Source organism: Nerophis ophidion, linkage group LG12 (assembly GCF_033978795.1).
Source record: "Nerophis ophidion isolate RoL-2023_Sa linkage group LG12, RoL_Noph_v1.0, whole genome shotgun sequence".
Taxonomy (NCBI): Eukaryota; Metazoa; Chordata; class Actinopteri; order Syngnathiformes; family Syngnathidae; genus Nerophis; species Nerophis ophidion.
In genome coordinates, this window is record NC_084622.1 from 31,172,439 (window position 1) to 31,199,940 (window position 27,502).

A 27,502-nucleotide genomic window follows, 5' to 3' on the forward strand; every position below is an offset into this window, starting at 1 on the left:
AGAGAAAATTGACCCATCGCGACACATTTGTACACATGCATAATGACATCCTAGGTACCTTACCAATGCACACTCATTATTCAGAATATTTCTTTGAATCCTCTGTTTTGTCTAATATCTGCACTCTTGTATGTCTCGCAGGAAGGCCTTCCAACAGTATTACAAAGAACACATTGGCTACTCTTGTCCTACTGAAGACATCTTTATTGAATAGCTCACCTTTTTTCCTCGTTGTGACAGAATGTGTTAACTATTGGTGATGTGCACGTCTAGGAGGTCTATTTGGGTACATTCATCATCCGCGTCAGTGGAATCTACAAAGGCTGAATTGAAGGAAATTGGAATAGGTACTGGACAAGAACCACACACATAACTGTTTGTTGCATACATTGGAGTTTTGCAAACACAAAATCTAAATGCACTGCAAACCCTGCAACACCTTCAGACACGTATGTCCTACACTCGAGAGAATATAGACAAATCCAAATGCGACACCTAACAAACTGCACGACTCTCACTTACTTTCTATTTTCAATTTATCTTCCAAATTTCATATATTTTAGCCAGCAAACTAGCACAACAACCTTAATCAATGATTAGATTTTTATTCCTGGTTTCGTCACATGTTTGCGAGGTAGAGTTCATATGACTTAAAGGACCCGTAGCGTCAAGATGATCAAAATTTCACTACCAAGTCCTCTTTATATATTATTTGCCCCGGAAAATGAATCGGGAAATCATTTCCCATAATATCAATTAGTTTTTGAGTAATGAGTACAATACTAACTTTACTTGGAACGCCCGCTTTCCATCGCCAGACTCGATATGCTGCCCCCTCTTGGTGTGACGTCAATTACAGAACTGGAGCCCATTTCCCCACACTGGCAGTGTGGATAAAGTCATATACAATTATTATTTTGATCATTCACCGTAATTGCATGTTTTTTTGCCCTGGTCCATGATTATTTATAAACTAATATGGTTGACATTATGAGCAAAAAAGAACTATCAAAGAATTCCCATTTCCGGACTTCCGTGCTCTTCTATAGGCACCATTGCTCGTGTTTCCTCAAGATGCTTGAGGAAAACTAGAATACTGGCATCTTTATTGTTTTTCTCTAATTTTTGCGTGCTGGATCTGCTCTTTTCTCCAATTTTCCAAATTTTTGGACTCAGTCGTTCTTCCTTCAAGGGTGCTACTAAATCTTGAGATCGCATTTGACTTGAGTTTTTTACATTTTTCCATCCAAACTCAGATCAAAAGCATTATTCTTCGAAGTCAGAATCATTCAAATGATTTCTGCAAACCACACTCCTCTTGCTTGGTCTGTCCTATTTTGTATGAGTCAATTTGACCGGACAGATCCATACTTTCTTTATATTCCCATCCCATTCCACCGCTTATTTCCTTTTGGGGTTGCGGGGGGCGCTGGCGCCTATCCCAGCTACAATCGGGCGGAAGGCGGTGTACACCCTGGACAAGTCGCCACTTCATCGCAGGGCCAACACAGATAGACAGACAACATTCACACTCACATTCACACACTAGGGCCAATTTAGTGTTGCCAATCAACCTATCCCCAGGTGCATGTCTTTGGAAGTGGGAAGAAGCCGGAGTACCCGGAGGGAACCCACACAGTCACGGGGAGAACATGCAAACTCCACACAGAAAGATCCCGAGCCTGGATTTGAACCCAGGACTGCAGGACCTTTGTATTGTGAGGCAGACGCACTAACCCCTCTGCCCCCGTATATTCCCATCATTTGGAAATGTATGCAGGCAGACCCCTTCTTTAGTTGTGTTGATACAACCTGCAACAATCCATCCATCCATCCATTTTCTACCGCTTATTCCCTTTCGGGGTCGCGGGGGGCGCTGGCGCCTATCTCAGCTACAATCGGGCGGAAGGCGGGGTACACCCTGGACAAGTCGCCACCTCATCGCAGGGCCAACACAGATAGACAACATTCACACTCACATTCACACACTAGGGCCAATTTAGTGTTGCCAATCAACTTATCCCCAGGTGCATGTTTTTGGCGGTGGGAGGAAGCCGGAGTATATTATATACCAGGGGTCACCAACGCGGTGCCCGCGGGCACCAGGTAGCCCATAAGGACCAGATGAGTAGCCCGCTGGCCTGTTCTAATAATAGCTCAAATAGCAGCACTTACAACATTTTTATTTCTAAGAGAGACAAAACTCAAATAGAATTAGAAAATCCAAGAAAAAAATGTAAAGACTTGGTCTTCACTTGTTTAAATAAATTCATATTTTTTTTCACTTTGCTTCTTATAACTTTTAGAAAGACAATTTTAGAGAAAAAATAAAACCTTAAAAATGATTTTAGTATTTTTAAACACATATACCTTTTTACCTTTTAAATTTCTTCCTCTTCTTTCCTGACAATTTAAATCAATGTTCAAGTACTTTTTTGTTATTGTAAAGAATGATAAATACATTTTAATTTAATTTTTCATTTTAGCTTCTGTTTTTTTCGACAAAGAATATTTGTGAAATATTTCTTCAAACTTACGATTAAAATTCAAAAAAAATATTCTGGCAAATCTAGAAAATTTGTAGAATCAAATTTAAATCTTATTTCAAAGTCTTTTGAATTTATTTTAAAATGTTTGTTCTGGAAAATCTAGGAGAAATAATGATTTGTCTTTGTTAGAAATATAGCTTGGTCCAATTTGTTATATATTCTAACAAAGTGCAGATTGGATTTTAACCTATTTAAAACATGTCATCAAAATTCTAAAATTAATCTTAATCAGTAAAATTTACTAATGATGTTCCATAAATTCTTTTTTTAATTTTTTCAAAAAGATTCGAATGAGCTAGTTTTTTCATTTTTTTCCGTGGAATTTTGAATTTTAAAGAGTCGAAATTGAAGATAAACTATGTTTCAAAATTTAATTTTCATGTTTTCCGTGTTTTCTCCTCCTTTAAACCGTTCAATTAAGTGTTTTTTTCATCATTTATTCTCTACAAAAAACTTTCCGTAAAAGGAAAAAAAAATGTACGACGGGATGACAGACAGAAATACCCATTTTTTTATATATATAGATTTATTTATTAAAGGTAAATTGAGCAAATTGGCTATATCTGGCAATTTATTTAAGTGTGTATCAAACTGGTAGCCCTTCGCATTAATCAGTACCGAAGAAGTAGCTCTTGCTTTCAAAAAGGTTGGTGACCCCTGTTATATACTATTTGTATATATGTACCACAATGTTAACCATGTCAGTTTTGAAGTAATCATGAACCAGGTTGACAAAAACACGCAAATAAATGGTTAAAGTCATAGTTTTATATGCCCTTATCCACACTCTCTATGTGGGGAAATCGACTCCAGTTCTGTAAATGACATCACACTACGAGGAGGTGGCATATTGAGTCTGGTGATGGAAAGGGGGCGTTGATGGTATATACTGTATACCATCAACATGCAAATGGAAAAATAGCCATTGGCTACAATCTGGCATATTTACATTTGATATGTTCATTAATATGCATTGTCCCATGTAACTAGGATGTAACAAATGACGACTTCCTATCAGTTTTATCATACAGTGCATCTATAAACAAGTGCTTATTGTGGGACAGGCGAAAGTTAAGTTTTAGAAAATGCGTTTATAAATCATGTAATGTATCTGTGTGGCCTGGTGGCAAATGTGTAATGGACAGGTACTGGTCTTCAGACCAGTGGTAGGAGTACACTGCATTATAAAACAAGCCTAAAATCATTACTGTGTCTATTTTGGGCGGAACTTTGCCTTTAGACATCATTTTTACGTCCAGAACTATGAAATATGTGTTGGCAGCCCCTCAATCAGATTCGCCCCACAGCCACTAGGCTTTTTGAATGACAAGCCAGTGTATTGGGTTTTTTTTTTTTTTTTTTTCCCAAAAAGAGTACTATGAAGATGGCACAGAGGAAGAATGCTATTAGTAGCGGCCGAATGGATACATGTTAGTGACCGTCACTTGTCATTAACTTCTACATCCGAGTGAAATAACCTCCCTTTAACTGAGGTTTGTGTAAGAACTTGTCACCAGCCTTTGGATTCCCATGAAGGCATATGTGGAATGAAGAAGTCCAGTCGCCCTTGAGTTTGTACTGGATGCATCTATCTGCTTTGTCCCATAGTCATGACTGGATGGATGTTTGGGACTCTTTTAAGATACAGCACAACTGCCCTTATAACGAAGTACTTATACCTATGGTGTTATGATGAGAGGAAAACAAAACATCCATCACAGACACTCCAGTGACAGAAATGTGGGTTAGATCATCACTGTGCTATAAAAAAAGTCATATCATAAGCTCTAATGTGGTTATTTTAAAGTGCGTTCTACAATGCATTGTCATAATCGAAAAGGGACACAGTGTATAGGTAAATGACAAATACAATCAAAAATATGAGAGCTGCAGAAGAAGAGGGAGGGATGGTCACTTCATAACAATAACTAAGTTGAGATGAGGCAGTTTCAAGATGAGCACATTTGTCTCTTTAAAGCATAGCAATGAATGAGTGAATGTCAAACCAGTACACTGGTTCAACAGTATGAATGGATGTTTGCTCCTAATTTAACATGCTTTAGTATAAAGGAATGAGGTGATGACTGACACAAATATAAAGGTGGGGAAGCAGGAACGGGCCCTAACAAGGACCAGTAATGAAAGTACCTAAGAGCAGGATGCAGTGGAATGCACTGAGCACAAGTAGTGGTCCAAGCATCTTAAGAAAGACAAGACAATCTAAGAAGACATATAATAATGCGGCAACAAGCCAAAGCCACACCTGAATACTGTAGCACGCTATTCGCCAATCTAACGGAACATCAATTCAAAACACAGTGGAAGTTTCTGACGAAAAATAGAGTAATAGACCGGACGTTCACGTGACGGCATGAAGTTTATCCTCCGCAAGCTGCATCGTTTTATGTGCGTGTGAAGTCAGGTTAACTGCTTGGTTTGCATTAACTGTCATTAAATTGTCTTTGGCATTCCCTACTGTTCATAGACCTTAGTGCTCTAGTTCCTAATATATAATGGCCCTGTTCTTTGCACATATGACAACAAAGTGTGTGGGGTTTTTTTTGTATTTATTGATCCATATTTGAAAGTTCATATTTGTATCTTACAACTACCTAGACAATCTAATGTCGGCCAAATGTTCCAAAATGACTTGTTTTTAAGGGTTTTTCCCGACATGACGATTTTTCTTTAAACTAATTACAGGGCCCAGGTGACTCGGTGCAATCGATTCAATTGTGTTTTCCTGTTGCATGCTTAAATCTGACATCATGAAGTACTCACTTAGTATTCGACAATAACTCAACATGGCAAGGTTTTGAGTAAACACATGTGAAGGAGCTAAATCAGGGCTGTCCAATTTGGCTATCATGAATTTACATGCTGCCGGTGTTTTGTCGTCAACATGAGTAAATCAGGTCTATGACCACTTGTCATGCTTTGAATGTAGGGAAGGGCAGCATTTACTTGTATGACCCAGTGCAAACAACCTTCCCTAATAAAAAATAAAAAAAAATCTAACCAACACAAAATGCCAACAGACACAACACAATATAACACAATGTGTGGATATTATACAAATGTCAATGCACCAAATAAAAGTTTCTAAATTACACTCGTTACAAAGTAAATTATAATCCATTAAAAAGCAAAAATGAAAAACACTCTCACCACACTCAATGTTTAGCGCATTTTAACTGCTTGATATTTCTGATGGATTACAAAACTTTAAGGAGCTTGTCAAAGAAGTAAACAAAGTAGGAGTCCAACCTTTACATACTATTAATATCCAATTATATTATTGTATAAATATAGTTACTATTACAGTACTGTAACAATTATTATATTTTTTTAGATGAAATAATACAGAACAAGTTATAAAATATGACATCTCATCAGACTTTTTGCTTTGATTTTGCTATGGTCACAATAAAAATGGTAATACATTTTTCAATGAATAGATGTTCTTCTTTTTCGTTTAAAGTACCGGTTCATTTGGGGTACTAAGCAAGTTATTTTCAAATAAGGGATATATTTACCATGAATTCCCAACATAAACTGTACTGTATACCAGGGGTGTCAAACTAATTTTAGATGGGGGGCCACATGGAGAAAAATCTACTCCCAAGTGGGCTGGATTGATAAAAACACGGCACGATAACTTAAAAATAAAGACAACTTCAGATTGTTTTCTATGTTTAAAACTAGGACAAGCACATTCTGAAAATGTACGAATCATAATGGTCTTGTTTTTTTACACTTACATGTTGCAGTTAATAGTATTCTATCTTTATTCGTTGTTCTGAATAAATTATGTGATAATGTTCATCAGTCAACTCAGTGTTAACTTTCAATCTATTAAGATACAAAAAAATGATATCAAAATCAAATTACAGGATGTTACTTATGTAGTTTGATCATTTTCCTTGACTTGTGCACTAACATCATGTGTTTTTTTTTTTTTACATTTGTATCATCATCTACAAAGATACAAATAATTGCTATTGCGACATCCAGTGGACACATTTAGAACAGCAGTTTCTTCCATTCTAAAATTTCGGCAAATTTTTATACTTAGCAAACTCATTCCGCGGGCCGGTTCAAACCTGATCCGGCCCGTGGGCCATATGTTTGACACCCTTGCTGTATACAGTACATAACATTACACATCTCTGACATTATTTAGTAGTATTTTAGAAAATAAAACATCACAGATGTGTTCTCATAAAATAAGCGCTGTCAAATGATTTTAAAATCAGATTAATCACTTTTGAGTTTGGATTAATCATGATTAATCACAGGCAAGTACTCACATGCGTGATTTAAATGAACGTAAAAAAAAGGCCCAATATTTAGACACAGATTAAATTTTATTGGCAGAATGTCATACAGAAGCATCTTTTAATGTATTACTTGAATGCATTACATTTATTTGTTCAAGATTCGGCAACAGTTTTATCTGAAGTCCAGTCGGGGCTTATCTTGAAGTGCACCAATAACCATCTGCGGTTACAGCAAAGAAGTAAAATTAATTCTGTGTAGCCACACTACATGAATAATGCAATATTTCTTTGTGATTCATCATCCGAGTGAACTTATGTTTAACAGCTGTAATCAAAATATTGACTTCACCCTGCCTTCACTCACCTCTACTCAGATATTAGAAGTGCCAGGTAATACTTTCAATTATGATTAGATTTAAGCATGTAATACACACTGAAATATTTCATACTAAAGAGTGCCTACTTATTTTTCTGTGTGACTTCTGTTTCAGCTAAAACAGCTGACGTGGATATTTCTTTCAATTATTGACAACAAATCGGAACCATAAATCCAATTCCATGTCACTTGCTCCTTATGTGCCAGTGGATGTTTGTGTGCACCAGATAGTGGCTTTTTATTTCACCTCTTTGATTTCTGTATCTTAGGGAGGGATCTAATGTACATAATTAATATAATACATCATGTAAAGAGACTGTATGTATGTATAGAAGCTAATATTCTATATATGTTTGACCACAATCCCGAGGAAACACTGCATGTTATTGATGTTGATGATGCACAGAGTGGTGCTGATGATGGTTATACTTGTCAATAAATCACATTTACAACTGCATTTATTGAAATGATTCATGCATGGTGCACTTTAGAAGCTTCCATTTTCCAGCAAATATGAGAAATCTCAAGTCAGTTTCAGTTACATCTCCAATAATCAAGGGTTTTATGTGAATGAGGATCTCCATACGTGTCAGGGAATAAATAAAGCACTATATTGTATAGTTCAGTGTGCAAGGGCATAAATAAATAAGTAATTTTACAGCACATTTGTTCACGCAAGTCCTCGTTCTAAAAGGTTGACTTCCTCGTCACTATTCTGCCATAAATGAAGCTTAAGAGTGAGTTTAGAGAGGCAAGTCAAAGGTCTCACGATTCAAGCGTGAAAGGCTCAGTTCTCAGAGGAGTCCGTCTCCTCCGTGGAGCCGTCACTCTCCACCTCCATCTTCCTTCTGTGGTGGATGTTTCTCCTGGGGGAGGCCTTCCTCTGCACCTCCTTCAGCATCCCCACTGCACTTCCGCTGCTGTTGCTGCTGGGACTGACTGAGATCTGAGCAATGCTGCGCAGATTTTGAAGGAAACAGGCAAGAAAAAGGCATGTTGAATGTGCTCGTTCATGTCGTAGAATACACTTCGCAGTTGGGAGAAATCATTATTGGATTCCCTGCTCATTTTCTACATTTACGGCCTTGACAAAGACAAGAACATTTTGGTCAGTTTATTTGAACAGAGATAGAATATCAACAACACCCAGAATAATAGCATTAACGGTTATACATTGATTTACAGTATTTGAGTTTTGTTGTATATCATGAGTGATTTTTTTCCACTTCTTTTCAGATACTGTTCAAATCCACAATGTTTTAAGGCTGTGGCTTGGCAGTGTAATACATTCCTTCATGAATGAATGTCGGGGTCAAAATTATTGTTTTGCTCAATCAAAAACTAATGAACCTATAACCTTTATTAAAAGTTAAAGTATCACTGATTGTCACACACACACTAGGTGAGTGGTGAAATTGCACTCTGCATTTGACCCATCCCCTTGTACTACCCCCTGGGAGTTAAGGGGAGCAGTGAGCAGCAGCGGTGGCCGCGCTCGGGAATAGTTTTGGTGATTTAACCCCCAATCCAACCCTTGATGCTGAGTGCCATGCAGGGAGGTAATGGGCCCCATTTTTATATTCTTTGGTATGACTCGGCCGTGGTTTGACCTCACGACCTACTGATCTCAGGGCGGACACTCTATCCACAAGGCCACTGAGCAGGTTTGTTAATAGTTTTTGTGTGTGTGTGTGTGTGTGTGCGTGTGTGTGTGTGTGTGTGTGTGTGTGTGTGTGTGTGTGTGTGTGTGTGTGTGTGTGTGTGTGGACATTCTGTTGTCTCTGTTAAATAAACCTACCAACAATGTTGGACTGTTCATCAACCAGCAGTGGATCTAATAATACAAATATATTTGACAATATGTCATTTCTCACAGTTTGTCCAGTTCGTGGTCCAAATCCTGGTCAATTAGTACCTCGGTCTTGCTCGGTAATGCTCCTGCAGCAAACAAGCAAAGACAGAACATTTACTGTTTGTAATTATACATCTTGCTTTTGTGTGAAACAAATAAATGTGGGTCAAAATTTTATCCAATCCATGGGCATGAATGTCATATTCATTTTTGGCACTTCAATGATTTATTTGAACAGTTTCTTTGGAAGGTTTTTATTATATACAGTACGGACCAAAAGTTTGGACACACCTTCTCATTCTATGCGTGTTCTTTATTTCCATGACTATTTACATTGTAGATTGTCACTGAAGGCATCGAAACTATGAATGAACACATGTGGAGATGTGTACTTAACAAAAAAGGTGAAATAACTGAAAACATGTTTCATATTCTAGTTTCTTCAAAATAGCCACCCTTAGCACTGATTACTGCTTTGCACACGCTTGACATTCTCTCCATGATTAAAGATGAATGTTGTGTAATCATTCCAAAACAGTTCAAATAAATCCCATAGTGACAATGAGATCATCAAGAATTGAACATTCAAACAACAGTATGTACAGTGCGTCCAGAAGGGTCTTCACATTGCTTGATTTTTGTCCACGTTTTGTTACGTTGCAGTCTTATTTAAAAATGGAGTAAATTCATTTTTGTTCTCAAAATTCTCCCGTCCAAAGGCAAAACCCAGTAACTCCATTTTGGTCAAAACTGAGCTGATAATTAATTTTGGAGTTCCTAGGTGATATGCTTTACATTTGTGTATGTGGTATTGTAATTTGTTCCGTAAGTAAGCTGTTACACGCATGGCAGGACCTAGCAACTACCACATAACCGCGTAGATACAACAGAAAAACCTCGTATCTCAAGGGACCAATCGGAGCTTCTTTGTCACTCGCCTTATTGTCTTTAATGAGACATTTGCACGAATGGGGGCCGACGGTCAACCTGATTATGAGATATTATGGCACGAGGGGATATTTGGAAGATTGGCCCAGGACGTTGCAAGCACCTTCATTAAATGTATTGTTCTTGATTCTTCTCCTTGCATACTCTTTTAGGCAGATAACTGTGGAGGTCAAAATAAAAACTGGACGCTGTACACGGCTCTTACCCAATGTGCAAACGCAGAATGGGGCCCACCCGAGATTGTGATAAAATATCTGGAGAAAGGGCACACGTTCATGAGAGCAGATTCAATCCATGGCTCAATCGGAGAGAAAATGAAAGCTCAAGAAAACATCTATACGTTTGATGACTTTGTAGATCTTTGTAAGACACCATCAAGATCGATTGGTTTTCCTTTGTTTTCTCAAAATCAGCTAGAAGTGAGTTACTAGGTTTTGCCTTTGGACGGGAGAATTGTACACATAAAACTCCTTAATGACAATGTCAAAAGTTTTTTTTTTTTAAATGCAAATTCATTAAAAAGCTTCTGTACTGGAGATTTTTTTTTTTTTTTACTAAATTTGCAAAAATAAAAATAAAAAATCACTTTGTCATTAACTTAACAAAATATGGGAAAAAGTGAAGCCCTGTAAAGGTTTTCCAGATGCACTGTATTTATTACATGAATCTGATGGGCATGCGCATTGCCACCCTTACCAATGGTTTGGTTTATGACCTCATGTTTGGCCAGGCTCCTCAGCAAGCTGTCGTACGCCACCTTGCCACTTTCCTCTAGTGCGTCTTTTAAACATGACCTGGGAGGGTGACTACATGCACACACAAACATGTCATAAAGTCAAGTTTTTGGACTGCCATTCCTATGTCTCTCCATAGATATACAACAGGGTTTAAATCCAGGACCTCGGTAAGTCACTGAACAACATTTCCAAGTCACTTCTGTGTTGCCTTGGATGTGTGCTTGGAATAAGGATGAATTATGATAAATGCTGCCGCTGTCTTGTTGTGTCATCGTATAGAAGCTGTTGCAAAGCTGTGCCTGGTTTCTTCCTTCAATTGTAGTCAAGGTAATGGTTCTAACAGTCTGAAAGTCATTTTTCTTTCTCTTTACTCTATGGAGACTATCTTGCTTCAAGGATATGCTCCCATCAGACCACGAGCCTAAAATTACATTTAAATCTTTTGTGAATGGTTTGAATCAGGGGTGTCAAATGTACTGCCTGAGGGTTGGATCAGGCCCGCGAGCAGGTTTTATCCGGCCCGTGGGATGAGTTTGCTAAGTATAAAAATGTACTTGAAATTTTTGAAAGAAAGAAACTGCTGTTCTAAATGTGTCCGCTGGATGTCGCAATAGCAATTCTTTGTATCTTTGTAAACCACATGTTAGTGCACCAGTCGAGGAAAATTATCAATCTACATAAATAAGATACAGTAATTTGATTTTGATATTTATCTAGATAGATTGAAAATCATCACTAATGAGTTAACTGATGAACTTTATCACATAATTTATTCAGAAAGTATGAATAACGACAAATAAAAAGAGAATACTATTAACCGCAACATGTAGGTGTAAAAAAACCCCAACAACATTATGATTTGTACAATTTCAGAATCTGCTTCTTCTATTTTTAAACAAAGAAAGCAATCTGAAGTTGTCTTTATTTTTAAGTTATCGTGCCGTGATTTTACCAGTCCGGCCCACTTGGAGTAGATTTTTCTCCATGTGGCCCCCCCATCTAAAATGAGTTTGGCACCCCTGGCTTAAAATGTTTGCGACATTTAACACTCACAAGCCTTCAACCAGTGTGACACTACCTCTTATTACACAAACACATAACATTTCATTTTCTTCACAGAGTTTATGTGACTGGGCGTCTCTTCTAGTCTGTCAGTGCAAACAACAAATCCTCTCTCTGCTGCTGATTTAGGCACACGTTGCCCTCTGTGCTCTAAGGACTACTGATGTTATTTTTCCACAAATATATGTGTGTGATGGGAGTTATTTTAGTACTTTTGTTTACATTTTCAGATGTATATCTTTGCTACATTGTTCCTGTTTTTATTATTTTGCAATACTGTCTTATTTCTCATACAATTTATGTGTACAGTAGTGTAATTGGTTTACCTGTTACCTATAGTACAGGCCAAAAGTTTGGACAAAAGTTTCAGTTGACAACCTCTGAATGCTCATCGAGAGAATGCCAAGAGTGTGCAAAGCAGTAATCAGAGCAAAAGGTGGCTATTTTGAAAAAAATAGAATATAAAACATGTTTTCAGTTATTGCACATTTTTTGTGGTGAAGAAGGAGCTGAGCCGGAAGGCAAAGCTCTCAATTTACCGGACGATCTACGTTCCCATCCTCACCTATGGTCATGAGCTTTGGGTCATGACCGAAAGGTAGAGATCACGGGTACAAGCGGCCGAAATGAGTTTCTTCCGCCGTGTGGCGGGGCTCTCCCTTAGAGATAGGGTGAGAAGCTCTGCCATCCGGGAGGAACTCAAAGTAAAGCCGCTGCTCCTTCACATCGAGAAGAGCCAGATGAGGTGGTTCGGGCATCTGGTCAGGATGCCACCCGAACGCCTCCCTAGGGAGGTGTTTAGGGCACGTCCAACCGGTAGGAGGCCACGGGGAAGACCCAGGACACGTTGGGAAGACTATGTCTCCCGGCTGGCCTGGGAACGCCTCGGGATCCCCCGGGAAGAGCTAGACGAAGTGGCTGGGGAGAGGGAAGTCTGGGTTTCTCTGCTTAGGCTGTTGCCCCCGCGACCCGACCTCGGATAAGCGGAAGATGATGGATGGATAGATGGCATAACTCCACGTGTTTTATTCATACGTTTGATGCCTTCAGTGATAATCTACAATGTAAATAGTCACAAAAATAAAGAAAACGCTTTGAAAAGAAAGTGTGTCCAAACTTTTGGCCTGTATTGTATATTTACCGGAATTGCCGACTATTACTGTGAATGCAGCTTGTCACTACTTTCATTTTACAAATAATTGTCCACTTGACAAATTATTTTCCACAGACTCGTACATACAAAAACTTCACTTTCTCATGTGTGGGATGCAGTGAAGTTGGGTGTAAGCAGTCCAATGATTTTGGTTGCAGTAATTGTAACTCATGTGAATTTTTTCCTGTTTTTGACAGAAACCATGTTTATAATACTTTAGAATAGGTTGAATGATGTTTTCATGTTTGCTTTAATATTAAAACTTCCATACAGTAGATGGCATCACAACCTTGTTTTTTATAAGCACCTGATCTGCGAGAGACTAAAAAGATGTAGCAAAAATGGTCAGTTTTGCTAACTCATTAGCTTTGTTGCTGTATTTAGGCAAGATTGTCTTTTACAAAAAAAGTGACTAATGACAAATCCAGCATCTATTTCCCGGTTTTATTGTCACTTTTGGAGATTGTAACACGAAAGCACATATTGCTCTTCTCACCAAGCAGCGAACACTACTGTGGTCCTTCAGCCACTTGAGCACTCACCGGGTTGTGACATGAGAACTAAAAATGCTCAAAAAATGTATTCACATCCAAGTTGCAATTTTAATTTAATCTTATTTTAAATACATGAATACATTTCAAAAATCGATTAAAGAACAGGAAAAAAAAGTTTATTTGTGCAAATCACATTTTTCAAAAAATAAATACATTTTAGGATTAAAACCATTAAACAACTATTAATGATATTAATATTATTTATGCTGTTGCTTTTATACATTTTTGGATTTCCTTTTTTTAGTATTGTATTAAATAAGTATTGTGTTTGTATGTCTTCTCAATTGCTTTGAGGTTTGTACATTTCTATCCCTCTGTAAGTATTGTAAAACTGGGATTGAGTTGGAGTTCGATTGCTCTATTTTCTTTTATTAGATTGATTAAAGGGGAACTGCACTTTTTTAGGAATTTTTCCTATCACTTACAATCATTATGAAAGACATGACGACATACGTATTTTTTGCATTGTAACTCAAAATAAATATAAATAAAAGTCAGCTAACAGTGGAGCCAATAGGAGGTCCTTTATTCCACCCATAAAACCCAATTATAGACATCAAAAAAGCAATACTCAATACAATACTCCTTAAATATTTCGTGACTTGAATATTAACCAAGTATGAGTGATATTGTTATAAGCGCCAACACAAACAAACTATAGCAGCGCTGTGATCACCAGAGTGTGTGCCAATGTTGACATCGTCGAGTGTTAAGGTGTTTCATTTCATTTGCCTGCGAAAGTTCCTTGTAGATCATAAATAATGCCTCTCACCTGGATAGTAGAAGAATGAGGAAGTATTCCGACAAGTTAGGACACTTTGACAAACAATTTAGACCTGGTAATGGCGAGAACGACACGAATAAACGCTTGGTTCCACCCCCTTTTCCTCGCCATGATTATGAGTCAGGTTTCATCTAAAACCGGACTATAACAAGATTATATCAGTCGGCATCTTAATAACAGCAGACATTGTACATTAAGTGATGTTTTATTATGTTTGTTCGCTCTCATGAAGTCTGCAGTGAGTAATAATCATTGATGTAATGGGGACGAAAATGTATGTTGTAATGCGTTTTTGAATAATCAAAATACCTAAATATTAAATATTATTATTAATAGGTCAGTAACTACATTATAAATACTTACAACATGTATACAAAACCTTAATGGAGGTGTTTGGATGTTTTTAAGAGCTTTTATAGACAGACTATAGAGCAGTGGTTCTTAACCTGGGTTCGATCAAACCCTAGGGGTTCGGCGGACAGAGCCTCCGCCAACTTATCGCGTAAATAATAACTTATCCCTATCGGCGTATTTTGGATACCCCCAAACAATATTCCCTCTAATTTTCCATCTGATTTGCCGGTTGTTTGATTGATCGATTGAAACTTTTACTAGCAGATTGCAGAGGAAGAGAATACATTATATGAAACAGTACAGTTTACACAGTGCAGTACATATTCCGTACAATTGACCACTAAATGGTAACACCCGAATAGGTTTTTCAACCTGTTTAAGTCTGGGTCCACGTTAATCAAGTCATGGCGTGTGTAAAGTGTGTAATTTGTTGTGAGTTCATGCACCGTGTGGTTTTGTTCTTTGAACAAGGTGATGTTCATGCACAGTTCATTTTGTGCATGAGTAAAAAAACATGACTTTTTCTTGAATTTGAAAAAACAACAACATTTTTTTTCAGTAAAGAAGGGTTCGGTGTATGCGCATATAAAACTGGTGGGGTTCGGTACCTCCAACAAGGTTAAGAACCACTGGACTAGAGCAACTCCTACATGCTCCATTGCAAGTGGACTTTTGATTGCATGTATTTAATATTTAGAATACAAATGCAGTTGTTGTGTCTTTCATAATGATTGTGAATTATCGGTAAAACCAAAACAAAAGTGCAGTTCCCCTTTAACATTGTGATTTTTTTAAATAAAATTGTAAAAATACATTTTTAAGAGGACATTTTTTTAGGCCAACACCGCACGTAAGTCGTTCATCAGCAGCTAAGAGGAACTTTTGTAACCTAGTGTAACCTGTTTTGTAAAGGTTTTATTTGAATTTAAATACCAAATAATAAATATATTACAAGCATCATGCTGAATCAAGAACAGTTTCTAAATCAAATTCGTAACCCCAAGAATCGGAATGAAATCATGCGATGCCCAAAAAATTCCCTCCTTTAATAAAAAACCCAACGAAAAGAAGTGATAGGAGAAAGTTAATTTGTATTTCTAAACATACAGTGCATGTTTTACTTGTCATGTATCATCGACAGTTATCCAAATAGGAAGAACAGCCCTTTGGGGATGACCGTCATCATGATTTGTACTTTCCTAAAACCAGCCTACTTTGAAGGTATGGTCACTTTAGGCGTTAAGTGTTCTCAAGCACGGCACAGCTTAAGTAAAATGTGTCCAACCTGTGTCTGAAGCGGTCACAGAGGGCATCTATGCATCCAGCCAGAGTGGAAGCCTCTATCTCAAGATCCCGTTTTTCCTCTAAGGCCAAGCAAGGAATTTGTTCGACAGAAGCTGATGTGGGAACTATGACAGTGTTTGGACTCTTTCCGGCCAACAAGTCCTGGTAAATCAGCTGCACACTGTCCAGGAATTCTACAAACACAATTCAAGTGGAGGAAAAGTAGAAGTCAGTTCAAAAATTTTATAAAAAGTCAATATTTGTATTATTATTTGTGAATTACATACTACAATTTGAAATGATTTCTTAAGAGTATACTAATACGATGAATAATAATTGAGCAAAAGTTGACTATATTGAATTTTAGACTTCAAATAAAATATATTATCAAATAGATGGCTCGTGAAAAAGCAAATATATGCGTTTAAGACAAAAATGCAATTATAGTACTATATCAAAGAATATTGACATGCACTGACATTTTCGCTCATGTCAGAATACATGTTTTCCTCATCCTAATAAACCCAGATATCATGAAATATACCTTGGTAGTAAAACTGCAGTTGGAAGGCGTAAAGGAAGTCCGAGAAAGACATCAAACAGTTTGCGCCCTCATTCATCAAAGCAATTCTAAAGGAAAAAAGACAGTGAAAAAAAATTATATATTAGTAGTTATGTTTGTCTATGGATGTTTACATGTACTGTATTTTAATTTCATGTTGACATTCACAAACACATAGTAAAAATATTATTTGAATTATTTTGATCAAAAAATAATGGGGCAGTGCAGTAGTACAGTGGGTATAGAAAGTATTCAGACCCCTTTAAATTGTTCACTTTTTATTTCATTGCAGACATTTGCTGAAATCAAAAAAGTTCATTTTATTTCTCATTAATGTAGACTCAACACCCCATCTATATATATATATAAATATATACATTTTTGCAAATGTATTTGAAATAAAAAAACTAAGAAATCACATGTACATAAGTATTCAGACCCTTTGCTCAATACTTTGTTGATGCACCTTTGGCAGCAATTACGGCCTCAAGTCTTTTTGAATGCGTTGACCCAAGCTTGGCTCACCTATCTTTGGGCAGTTTCGCTAATTTCCTCTTTGCAGCACCTCTCAAGCTCCATCAGATAGGATTGGAAGTGTTGGTTTTTCATCCAGGATGTCTCTGTACATTGCTGCATTCATCTTAGTCTAGTCAGGGAGGTGACCAAGAGCCTGATGTTCACTCTGTCAGAGCTACAGCATTCCTTTGTAGAGAGACGAGAAACTTCCATCTCTGCAGCTACCCACCAATCAGTCCTGTATGGTAGAGTGGCCAGACAAAAGCCCTCTCTTTGTAAAAGAAAGTTTGCCAAAATGCACCTGAAATACCATCAGACCATGAGAAACAACATGTCTTTGGTCTGATGAGACAAAGCTTGAACTCTTTGGCGTGAATGCCAGGCATCATGTTTGTAGGAAACCAGGCAGCGCTCATCACCTGGATATGGTTTTCAGCGGCATGAACTGGGAGGCTCGTCAGGATAAAGAGAAAGATAAATGAAGCAATATACAGAGACATCCTGGATGAAAATCAAGGCTTCCCATTAAATCTGATGGAGCTTGAGAGGTGCTGCAAAGAGGAATGAGTGAAACTGCCCAGAGATAGGTGTGCTGAATGTACAATAATGAGAAATACAATTTACTTTTTTTCATTTTAGCTAATTGCTGCAATGAAACAAAGTGCGAACATTTTAAATGGGGTCTGAATCCTTTAACACCCACTGTAAGTATTTGACCTCATAGTGGTTTTTGCTATGATATGCTTTGTCAGCTGTGAAGACTTGCATTGACAGGACCCCACTTTTGAACAGTTGCCGCAAATTGGTTTTGTAAAATTGCTGTATACTATAAAATATGGAAATACATTGTTTATGTGGCATGCCGACTAACAAATGTTCTGTAATTACACGTGAATCTGACATTGCCATAGTTCACATTCAAAGCAAGGCTCATTCGTTCATTAATTTTCTATACCGCTTGTCTGATTAAAGTCACGGGTAAGCTGAAGCTGACCCCAGCTGACTTCGGGTGAGAGGCAGGGTACAACCAGGACAGGTTGCCATCCAATTGTAATCCATAGAGTCTAAATAAATAGTCAGATTATCCAATTAACCTAATATAAAGGCTTTTGGGGATGTGGAAAGTAGGTGGAGTACCTGGCACACAGAAATACCCCAACAGAGATTTGAACCCTCAATTTCCTGAATGAATTTGTTAGGCCAAAACATGCTATCTGCGAGTGATGTCAAACAATACCAAATAAGTGGAAAAAATGATGACTGACCTGGCAGCACTCTTCACTATCTCCACTGGGAAGTCTGGGCATAGTAATTGAAGTAGGGAGCTGTACTCCAACATAGACAGCATATCTGTAAACAACAAAGTCATTTTAAAAGAAATCACACAAAGAGTACAGATCAACCAAGCTGGCGCTTTTTTTAATAATCTTCTTAGAGCTTGGATTTGTTTAAAATGATAATGTTTACAAAGTCTTTGTTAAAGAGTCTTTAAGACACAAAAACAAGACACTGTATCCCAAGTTGCATTATCAGTAGGTAAATGAGGTAACTTTGTAAAAGCAATTTGAGTACCTTGAAGGTATAAAAGCACTATAAAGTGGTACCTCAATTTAAGAGTGTTTTGGCTCATTTTTATGCTCCCAAGTTGCAAGAAAAGATTTTAGTTACACACATCTCTGTCATTATATCACAATGATTGACATTTATCCATAAAAATATAGATATACCGCTGACGGTGTGTTTGACGGAGAAGCAGCTGGAAGCAAATACTGTAGAAGTGTACTCTTCAGAGGTAAACGCTATACAATATTAATATTATCATTATATTACCTCATGAAATTACTGGAGTTTTTAGAGGGGCTGGCTGTACCATTATGACCAAAATAATAATCACGATTATATTTGTCAAAAATGAAATCACGATTATCAATTACAATTATTCATTATGGCCCTGCGATGAGGTGGTGACTTGTCTAGGGTGTACACCGCCTTCCGCTCGATTGTAGCTGAGATAGGGGCCAGTGACCCCAAAAGGGAATAAGCGGTAGAAAAATGGATGGATGGAAATATTCATTATGTTAGGTAAAACAGTGTTGGGCACAGAGGAGGTTTGAATGCGACGCCATCATGTAATATAATAGTTTAATAAAAGGCTAAATTAAAGTCATCCATACAATTAAAGACACATATTTTTGTCTTTTCTCATTACATTACTTTTTATGGTCACATTTCATCAGTGTTCCGGGCATCATTAATTGTACCCCCCCACTTGACCTAATCATTCATTTGTCGTGTGAAAACATATATATTAAATGACAAAATACAAAAATATTGTTATTTAGTGTAACGACTGAATTTGTGAAAGAGTCCTTCAATGACCAATTACATTTTAGCATTACCTGGATTTATTCAGTTGCACAGATGCAGGGGGTGCATAAATTTCAATGAGAAGCACGTCTCTCTAGAACACCAGCAAGAAATTGTTGGCCCTGAACAGAAAAGTGTCTCCAGACTCTATTTAGCATGATGGTTAGCCGTTAGTCCTGCTAGTGGGACTCAAAGGAGACAAGCAGCGCAGTGTGTTGTGCAAGCGTCCAAAGGCGTAAGATTGAGTTTAAAACTGGATGGTACACATACTGTATTAGTACCGGAAAGAGACATAAAAAGTTAAGAGCAGAAATATGTCAAAGAGCTCTACACCGCAAAACCTTCACAAAACATTGAGTCGGACGAACTGTAAAAACTTAGTGACATGAAAACCACACAAATAATGTAAAAAAAAACATGTTGTTTACTGTTAAATATCAATTTAAAGCACAAAGCAGTTTGGCAAATGAAAATCTGGCGCCTATCTCAGCTACAATCGGGCAGAAGGCAGGGTACACCCTGGACAAGTCGCCACCTCATCGCAGGGCTAACACGGATAGACAGACAACATTCACACTCACATTCACACACTAGGGCCAATTTAGTGTTGCCAATCAACCTATCCCCAGGTGCATGTCTTTGGAGGTGGGAGGAAGCCGGAGTACCCGGAGGGAACCCACGCATTCACGGGGAGAACATGCAAACTCCACACAGAAAGATCCCGAGCCTGGATTTGAACCCAGGACAGCAGGAACTTCGTATTGTGAGGCAGACGCACTAACCCCTCTGCCACCGTGAAGCCCAGGAGTGATAACCCCCACATCTAATACACAAGCTTTGTGCTTCAGTGACAACTCAAAACATTTTAGCTAGTGTTGATGTCATTGGGATCACTGACACAGTTAGCAATTAAATAACCATCCATGCAAATAAACAGGACGTTATGAACAAGGCAGATTCATGGAAAGGTTCCCTAAACATAGTCGATTTTTCAGATCGCTTGCTGCATGTTTCCTACTGTCCTTAACACTCAGAGTCACAGCAGCAGAGTGAAGGAGCAACCAGTGACACAACGCTGTGTTGCGCTTTCAAAATGAAACCAAAATCTAATATTTTTCTCCTCCACTGTAAACTTTTTGGGTGGGGCAAATGTGTTTGTCTCCAACATTGTCCACACTTGTCTCCATCTAATAACAGCAGTGCGGTCCTAAACGCACGCTGAGACTGCACAGAACTGAAGCCAGTGAAATGAAGTGAAATAAAGCGATTGGCTTCAAGAACCCAAGGAAAATTTATAACGTATATTTTCTGCTGAATCTACTCTTTATTTTATGCTGCCCTTTTTTTGCTGCAGCTGTTACATATACGGTAATATTATACATGGTAATTGGGATTTGTTATATATTGTATATAATTATACAATATATTATATACTGTATATATAATATGTAAATATTACATATATGTTATGTTTTATATTGCTAGTATGGTATATTTTTAGTCTACTTTATACCTTTTGTTTTCGCCTTCTTTTAGTGCCCTTGTGTGCATTATCCTTTCCATCCTTTGTAACTGAGCTACTATGCGGAACAATTTCCCTTGTGGATCAATAAACTTTTTCTAGGGCTAAGTCTAAGTCTAACTTTAAAAGGCTAGGCAAGTTTATTTACAGAGCACAATTCATAAACAAGGCCATTCAAAGTGTTTTACAGAAAATGACCAGGCAAAAATATAAAATAATAAAAATACATTTGTTAATGTTAATAATACTAATAATGTTAAAATGTTGGTTTGGCATGGTGGAACTTAAACACAATGACCATTGTGGACTGGACTCTCACATTATTAACCGTATCCACTCAGCATCCATTGCACCGGTCACCCGGTGTGGTGAGTGTCCCCACATCTGTGGCCCCTTCCAAGGTTTCTCGTTGTTCCCATTGGGTTGAGTTTCTATCTGCCCTGATGGGAGATCTGAGCCGAGGATGTCGTTGTGGCTTGTGAAGCTGTTTGAGACATTTGTGATTAAGGGCTATGTAAGTAAAGTTTGATTGATTGAATGATTGACTGAATGATTGATTGATTGATTGACGTCTGGCGAATACAGGGGTGTGCTTTAAGGGGTTGTTCTCTGCCATCGCAATTGCAAAAGTGCTTGGTTTGATATGCAGCACAGCCTGCTTTTTAAATATCAATCTTGCCGACGATTACCCAGGCCCTCATTTCATCTTAACAGCCAAAATCGCGATTGTGATTACAATTTTATTAATTGTGCAGCCATAGTTTGTGGTAAATAATAGATTGTTTGGTATTGTCCATCCATCCATCCATTTTCTACCGATTGTCCCCTTCAGAGTCGCGGGGGGTCTTTGGAGCCTATCTCAGCTACATTCGGGCGCACCCTGTACAAGTCACCACCTCATCGCAGGGCTCTATTGTATTGTTTTTAATACAATATTTTGAATACAATATTTTAAATGTTAAAAAGTGTTTTTCTTTTTTAAAGGCATGTTACATTTTAAAATTGTGCTGTTTCGGGTGACCCAAGCACCAATTTGATTGATTTCAATTAATTTCAACGGCCGATTACAGATACGAGTGTTTTGGAGAGCCCACCACAAAACCAATTAAGCGCGCATGTTGCTAAGGCAATACTGTACCATGTGTTTACCATTTTTGGTAAGTCTCACCTCCACTCATGCCAATCTGTCTGTAGCACCTCCAGAAGACTCTGATGAATGAGGCTCTGTTATGAGGAGTGGCCCTGATGTAGTTAAACTCCCTGAAGAGGATGTGATTACTATTCTTCACGCTGCTGAAACTGCAAATACACACACATTAGTATAAAACACATCTTAATTATATTTTAGTAGAGCTGGGGGGAGCCTCTTACACATTCTCCTCTACTTCCTTGTTACCAGCATGCCTCACTGTGTCAACGAGGTAACTGCTTTAGTTCATCTATTATATCTCTTAGTTCTTTTATCTCTGACATTATAAATGTGGTTGGTGTTCTGTTCGTGTTATAATCTGTTTGGTTTGTGCCTCTAGTGATACTCTCATTAAGAAGCAGTCTTCTGTCAGCCAAGCCAAGATTCCTTCTATGACAATTTCTCATTAGTGTCATAATATACACATACAAAATAATTTTTCAGTATAAATTGTAGTAGGTATGTGTGTATTTTCTTGATCGCGCAATCTGAGTAGCGACTGGACCGCTGTATTGAGAGTTCACCTGCGTTTGCGTTTCCATCACCACCGTAGACCAATACTGATGATGTAGAACACATGTTCTAGTTGATGTAAAATATTGACATTTTCGGATCAAAAAAGACAATGACAAAAAACAAGCACCACAAATCTCTGACAACGTTTTCTAAGTTTACACTCGACACAGAGGAAATTCTGTGCACTAGCGGGTCGGACTATTAAAATCATGGCATTAAAACTAAAAAAATAAAGACAACTTCGGATTGTTTTCTTTGTCTTACTTTGGCCTAAAATAGAAAAAACACATTCTGAAACCATTACAATAAAAATATAGTAAAAAAATACCAGAAGCGGTAAAGTTTAGATCAATGAAGGAAAGAAGAAAGTGAATGAATGTTAATAACTGAATACTGTATTTTTTTAATGTATTAAGTAACGTTTATGACAACCTTTTTACCAAAACACAATATAGAATGTGAGATATAACAAGATAATGCATAGATTTATCATTTGTTTGCAAAACCGTAACAAAAAAAGTGAGTCCCCAAAAACTTACTATGTGACCCATTTTTATGACTTGATGGGAGGGGGGACCCCATTTTGAAAATTCCTAGCACCAACACTGATGGAGTATTGGTGTGTGTTAAACAGCAGCAGGCGGCTGTGGCCTGTGGGCCGGTTCTAATACTAATCAAATATCATCCCAGGGGCTATCACATATAGTGTCCAACCTTATAATTACTTGATCGTACCTATTATGAAACTTTAGGTAACACTTTAGTATGGGGAACATATACACCATTAATTAATTGCTTATTAAAGTAACAAATACTTAATTTAGAGTTATTTGGACACTCGGGGAACATATAAGGGTTAGGGTTACTAATAAGCAATAATTCTGAGATTATTGAGGGAAGACTCTTACTTAATGGTTACTGGTTATATAATAAGGTCATACAGAATAAGGTATTAATAAGTACTTAATAATGTTACGAATTTGCATTATAATAAGCAACTAATTAATGGTGAATATGTGTTCCCCATACTAAAGTGTTACCAAACTTTATTATTTACAGCAGTACTAGTCATTATATTAAGTCATATTTGCTGTAATATCTGCAAGGATTTCATGTGATTCTGTGTTGGAATTTCATTTGAACAGTATTCTTTGTAGTTTACAAATGATATTGATTTTTGTTACCCTTAAATTGATCTACTGTTTCATGTCGTACATTACAATTAATTGATTTAAAATAATTACTGTTATTATTACATATTAAAACCTGTTATTCCTGATTCATTGTTTAAGGAGCTTTCCAGTGATACCAACCTTTTTGAAATGGACATAAATGCTTATGACATTTTGAAAGTTGGATTTGGTTGGTAGAGCGGCCATGCCAGCAACTTGAGGGTTCGCGGTTCGATCCCCGCTTCCACCATCCTAGTTACAGCTATTGCGTCCTTGGGCAAAACACTTTGCTCACCTAATCCCGGTGCCACCTACACTGGTTTAAATGTAACTTAGATATTGGGTTTCACTACGCACCTGGGGATAAGTTGATTGGCAACGCTATATTGACCCTGGCAGGGGAAGGCGTGGCAAAGTTGGGAGAGTGGCCGTGCCAGCAATCTGAGGGTGACTGGTTCAATCCCCACCTTCTACCATCCTAGTCACGTCCGTTGTGTCCTTGAGCAAGACACTTCTCCCTTGCTCCTGATGGGCCCTGGTTAACGCCTTGTATGGCAGCTCCCGCTATCAGTGTGTGAATGTGTAAATGTGGAAATACTGTCAAAGTGCTTTGGGTTCCTTAAAACGGGGTAGAAAAGTGCTATACAAGTACAACCATTTATCTAGTGTGTGAATGTGGGTGTGAACGTTGTCTGTCTATTAGTGTTGGCCCTGTGATAAGGGGGCGACTTGTCCAGGGTGTACATAGCCTTCCGCCCGAATGCAGCTGAGATTGGCTCCAGCACCCCCCGCGACCCCGAAAGGGACAAGCGGTAGAGAATAATTTCACCACACCTTGTGTGTATATGACAATCATTGGTACTTTAACTATAGAGAAATGCGCTATATAAATATAATTCACTTAAAGGCCTACTGAAACCCACTACTACCGACCACGCAGTCTGATAGTTTATAAATTAATGATGAAATATTAACCTGGCAACACATGCCAATACGGCATTTTTAGTTTAGCAAATTGCAATTACAAATTTCCGGCGAGTTTCTTGTTGAAAACGTCACGGAATGATGACGCGTACGTGTGACGTCACAGACTGTAAGGAAAAGGGACGGCGTGGCGCAGTGGGAGAGTGGCCGTGCGCAAACCAAGGGTCACTGGTTCAAATCCCACCTAGAACCAACCTCGTCACGTCCGTTGTGTCCTGAGCAAGACACTTCACCCTTGCTCCTGATGGGTGCTGGTTGGCGCCTTGCATGGCAGCTCCCTCCATCAGTGTGTGAATGTGTGTGGGAATGGGTAAATGTGGAAGTAGTGTCAAAGCGCTTTGAGTACCTTGAAGGTAGAAAAGCGCTATACAAGTACAACCCATGTATCATTTATTTAAATATTAGCGCTGCACCACACACAGCCAAAAGTCGTCTGCTTTAATCGCATAATTACACCGAATTTTGGACATCTGTGTTGCTGAGTCTTTTGCAATTTGTTCATTTAATAATGGAGACTATAAAGAACAATGCTGTTGGTGGAAAGCGGTGGATTGCAGCTGTCTTTAGCACCGAGACACAGCCGGTGTTTCTTTGTTTGTTGTGAAGCTTTAACACAGAGCGGTCAAGCGAACATGTTCTCTCTACGTCAACCAGCGTGTTTTTGGATGGGGAAATTGTGATATATATCTTACCGGGGACATCAGTGGATTATTCATCGGCCTGCAGCAGCTGTCATGTCAAAAAAGGCAGCTGTGAGCTTGGCTCCTCGGCTTCTCTCTGAGACACTGCGTGTTCACCGCAGCCATCCGACCTTGAGGTACGTCTTTACAATCTTTGAAATCTCACTAAAACACTATTAAAACAATAAGCAGATAAGCGATCTTCCAGAATTATCCTAGTAAATGTGTCTAATTACATCTGAAACGCTCACACTGCCGCCGCCCGGAGCCGTCGTTTTTTTTTCTTTCTTTTTTCTAGTCCTTCACTTTCAATATCCTAATTCACGGATCTTTCATCCTCGCTCAAATTAATTGGGAAATTGTCGCTTTTTGCGGTCCGAATTGCTCTTACTAATGGTGGCTCCCATTATAAACAATGTGAATATGTGTGGAGCCCTGCAACTCCCGAACATACTTCCGGTAAAGGCAGGGCTTTTCTATTAGCGACCAAAAGTTGCAAACTTTATCACTGATGTTCTCTACTAAATCCTTTCAGCAAAAATATGGCAATATCGCAAAATGATCAAGTATGACACATAGAATGGACCTGCTATTCCCATTTAAAAAAGAAAATCTAATTTCAGTAGGCCCTTAACAAAAATGTCACACCTAAAAATCAACCCCTATTGGATTAGTATTAATAAATTGACCAGAAATAGTGCATGTTGTCTATAGTAAAATATTTATCACAAGAAAATTTATATCAGTGGAATTGCCTTTACAAGTCCTGTCTGATAAGACTGTTTTCAATGTAAATCAATGAATATTTGAAATTTTACACACATACCTAGTTACAGTAACCAGTACCACAATATTATAACAATTATAACACAATTACGTATCTGCAGAACGTTGAACTACATGAGTAGATGAATGAGAATTGGATGTAATTTACTATTCAGCAAAGTAGCGGGTGACGCCAACATTGGTGTATTCTTCTTTGTGTTCCAGCAGCTGAGCCAAAGCATCACTCAGGTAAAAGAGCACGTTAGTCTCCGCTGTGAATGACACAATAATATAAAGTCACCTTCATTGAACTGTTGTTTGAATGACCTGCAAATGTGAAGAAAACACAACTCACCGAGGTATTCGTCAACCGTGACAGCTGGGTTAAAACAGTTCATTCCTGACGTCATATAGCGATTAAAACTCTAAAAATGAAGACAATAATGAAAGCAAAATCCTGTAATCGTTAACATCGGTTGTGGTTTTTTTGCATGCTATTACATTTCCGCCCTGTCCGGATATGGCGGTTTCTAGGACAAACCGGATATTTTGAGTCACATTTTTGATTGTCGTTAAGAAACACAAGCTCAAAATAGTCGTTCTGTCACTTCACGGTGACGTCATGTAAAAATAGTATCTTTCTTCTCTGGTATTATTATCGTACATAATTAAAAAGTTAAATAGCCACAAACAAGTGGAAATAAGTACAAATATTATTTAGCCAAATTCCAAACAAAGAAACTATTATTGTCTCCTGACCTCAAAACGTTACACCCAAGGGCGGGGTTTGATTTTTGAAATTCGACCAATCAGTGAAGAAGAATGAAGAATGCCATGACGCACACAGATTTCAATGCCAGTACTTTACCAATATAAACAATTATAACTATAGCGAGAAGCAATGTTTATCAGAAGGTCGTTAGTTGACGCCACAAAACTGGCTTTGTTGAATACAAATATGGGTTTTTAAAAATAAACTCCTCTCTCAGACCCCCTCCTCCCCTCTCTCTTTCTCCGCCCTGGAGAAAATTCAAATTTATGAAACACGTCAGACGTCATCAACGAGTGACAAAACCGGAAGTAATGCTGAGCTCGTTAGATTAAACAATTCACATTTCTTAAAAAAAATACATATTACGTTGATTTATTGCATATAAGGGTATCAATAAAACATATAATAACTATGAAACAAACAAACTAACTTAATTGGTAGATAATGCAGTGTTGATTTTATTGTTTACCGGAAATTGTAACCTAGGTTGTACTGATGACCATTATATCAAACTTGACAGAAGT

The 27,502-nt window shown here is 37.9% G+C and overlaps 2 protein-coding genes across 4 annotated transcripts in view; one reads left to right on the forward strand and one right to left on the reverse strand.

Moving 5' to 3' along the window:
• LOC133563303 (C-Jun-amino-terminal kinase-interacting protein 1-like) overlaps window positions 1–7,679 on the forward strand; it is a 39,438-nt gene extending 31,759 nt beyond the window's left edge. For both annotated transcript variants that reach the window (XM_061917363.1, XM_061917364.1), the window contains exon 12: window positions 142–7,679. In XM_061917363.1, the coding sequence (XP_061773347.1) occupies window positions 142–214 (73 nt within the window). In that variant the 3' untranslated portion in view covers window positions 215–7,679. The remainder of the gene's footprint in view (window positions 1–141) is intronic.
• cstpp1 (centriolar satellite-associated tubulin polyglutamylase complex regulator 1) lies at window positions 6,887–26,778 on the reverse strand. Of its 2 annotated transcripts, XM_061917366.1 has the most exons (10): window positions 26,562–26,778; window positions 26,376–26,478; window positions 22,069–22,199; window positions 18,277–18,361; window positions 16,478–16,563; window positions 15,935–16,127; window positions 10,702–10,811; window positions 9,080–9,143; window positions 7,975–8,161; window positions 6,887–7,049 (listed from the first exon to the last, which is right to left on the reverse strand). In XM_061917366.1, the coding sequence occupies exons 1-9, from the start codon at window positions 26,614–26,616 to the stop codon at window positions 7,993–7,995; spliced, it is 996 nt and encodes a 331-aa protein (XP_061773350.1). In that variant the 5' UTR covers window positions 26,617–26,778; the 3' UTR covers window positions 6,887–7,049; window positions 7,975–7,992. The 2 variants fall into 2 exon arrangements, with proteins under 2 accessions (XP_061773350.1, XP_061773349.1); XM_061917365.1 differs by lacking the exon at window positions 6,887–7,049 and having other exon boundaries at window positions 7,646–8,161; window positions 26,562–26,776.
• Between the last annotated feature and the right edge of the window lie 724 nt (window positions 26,779–27,502).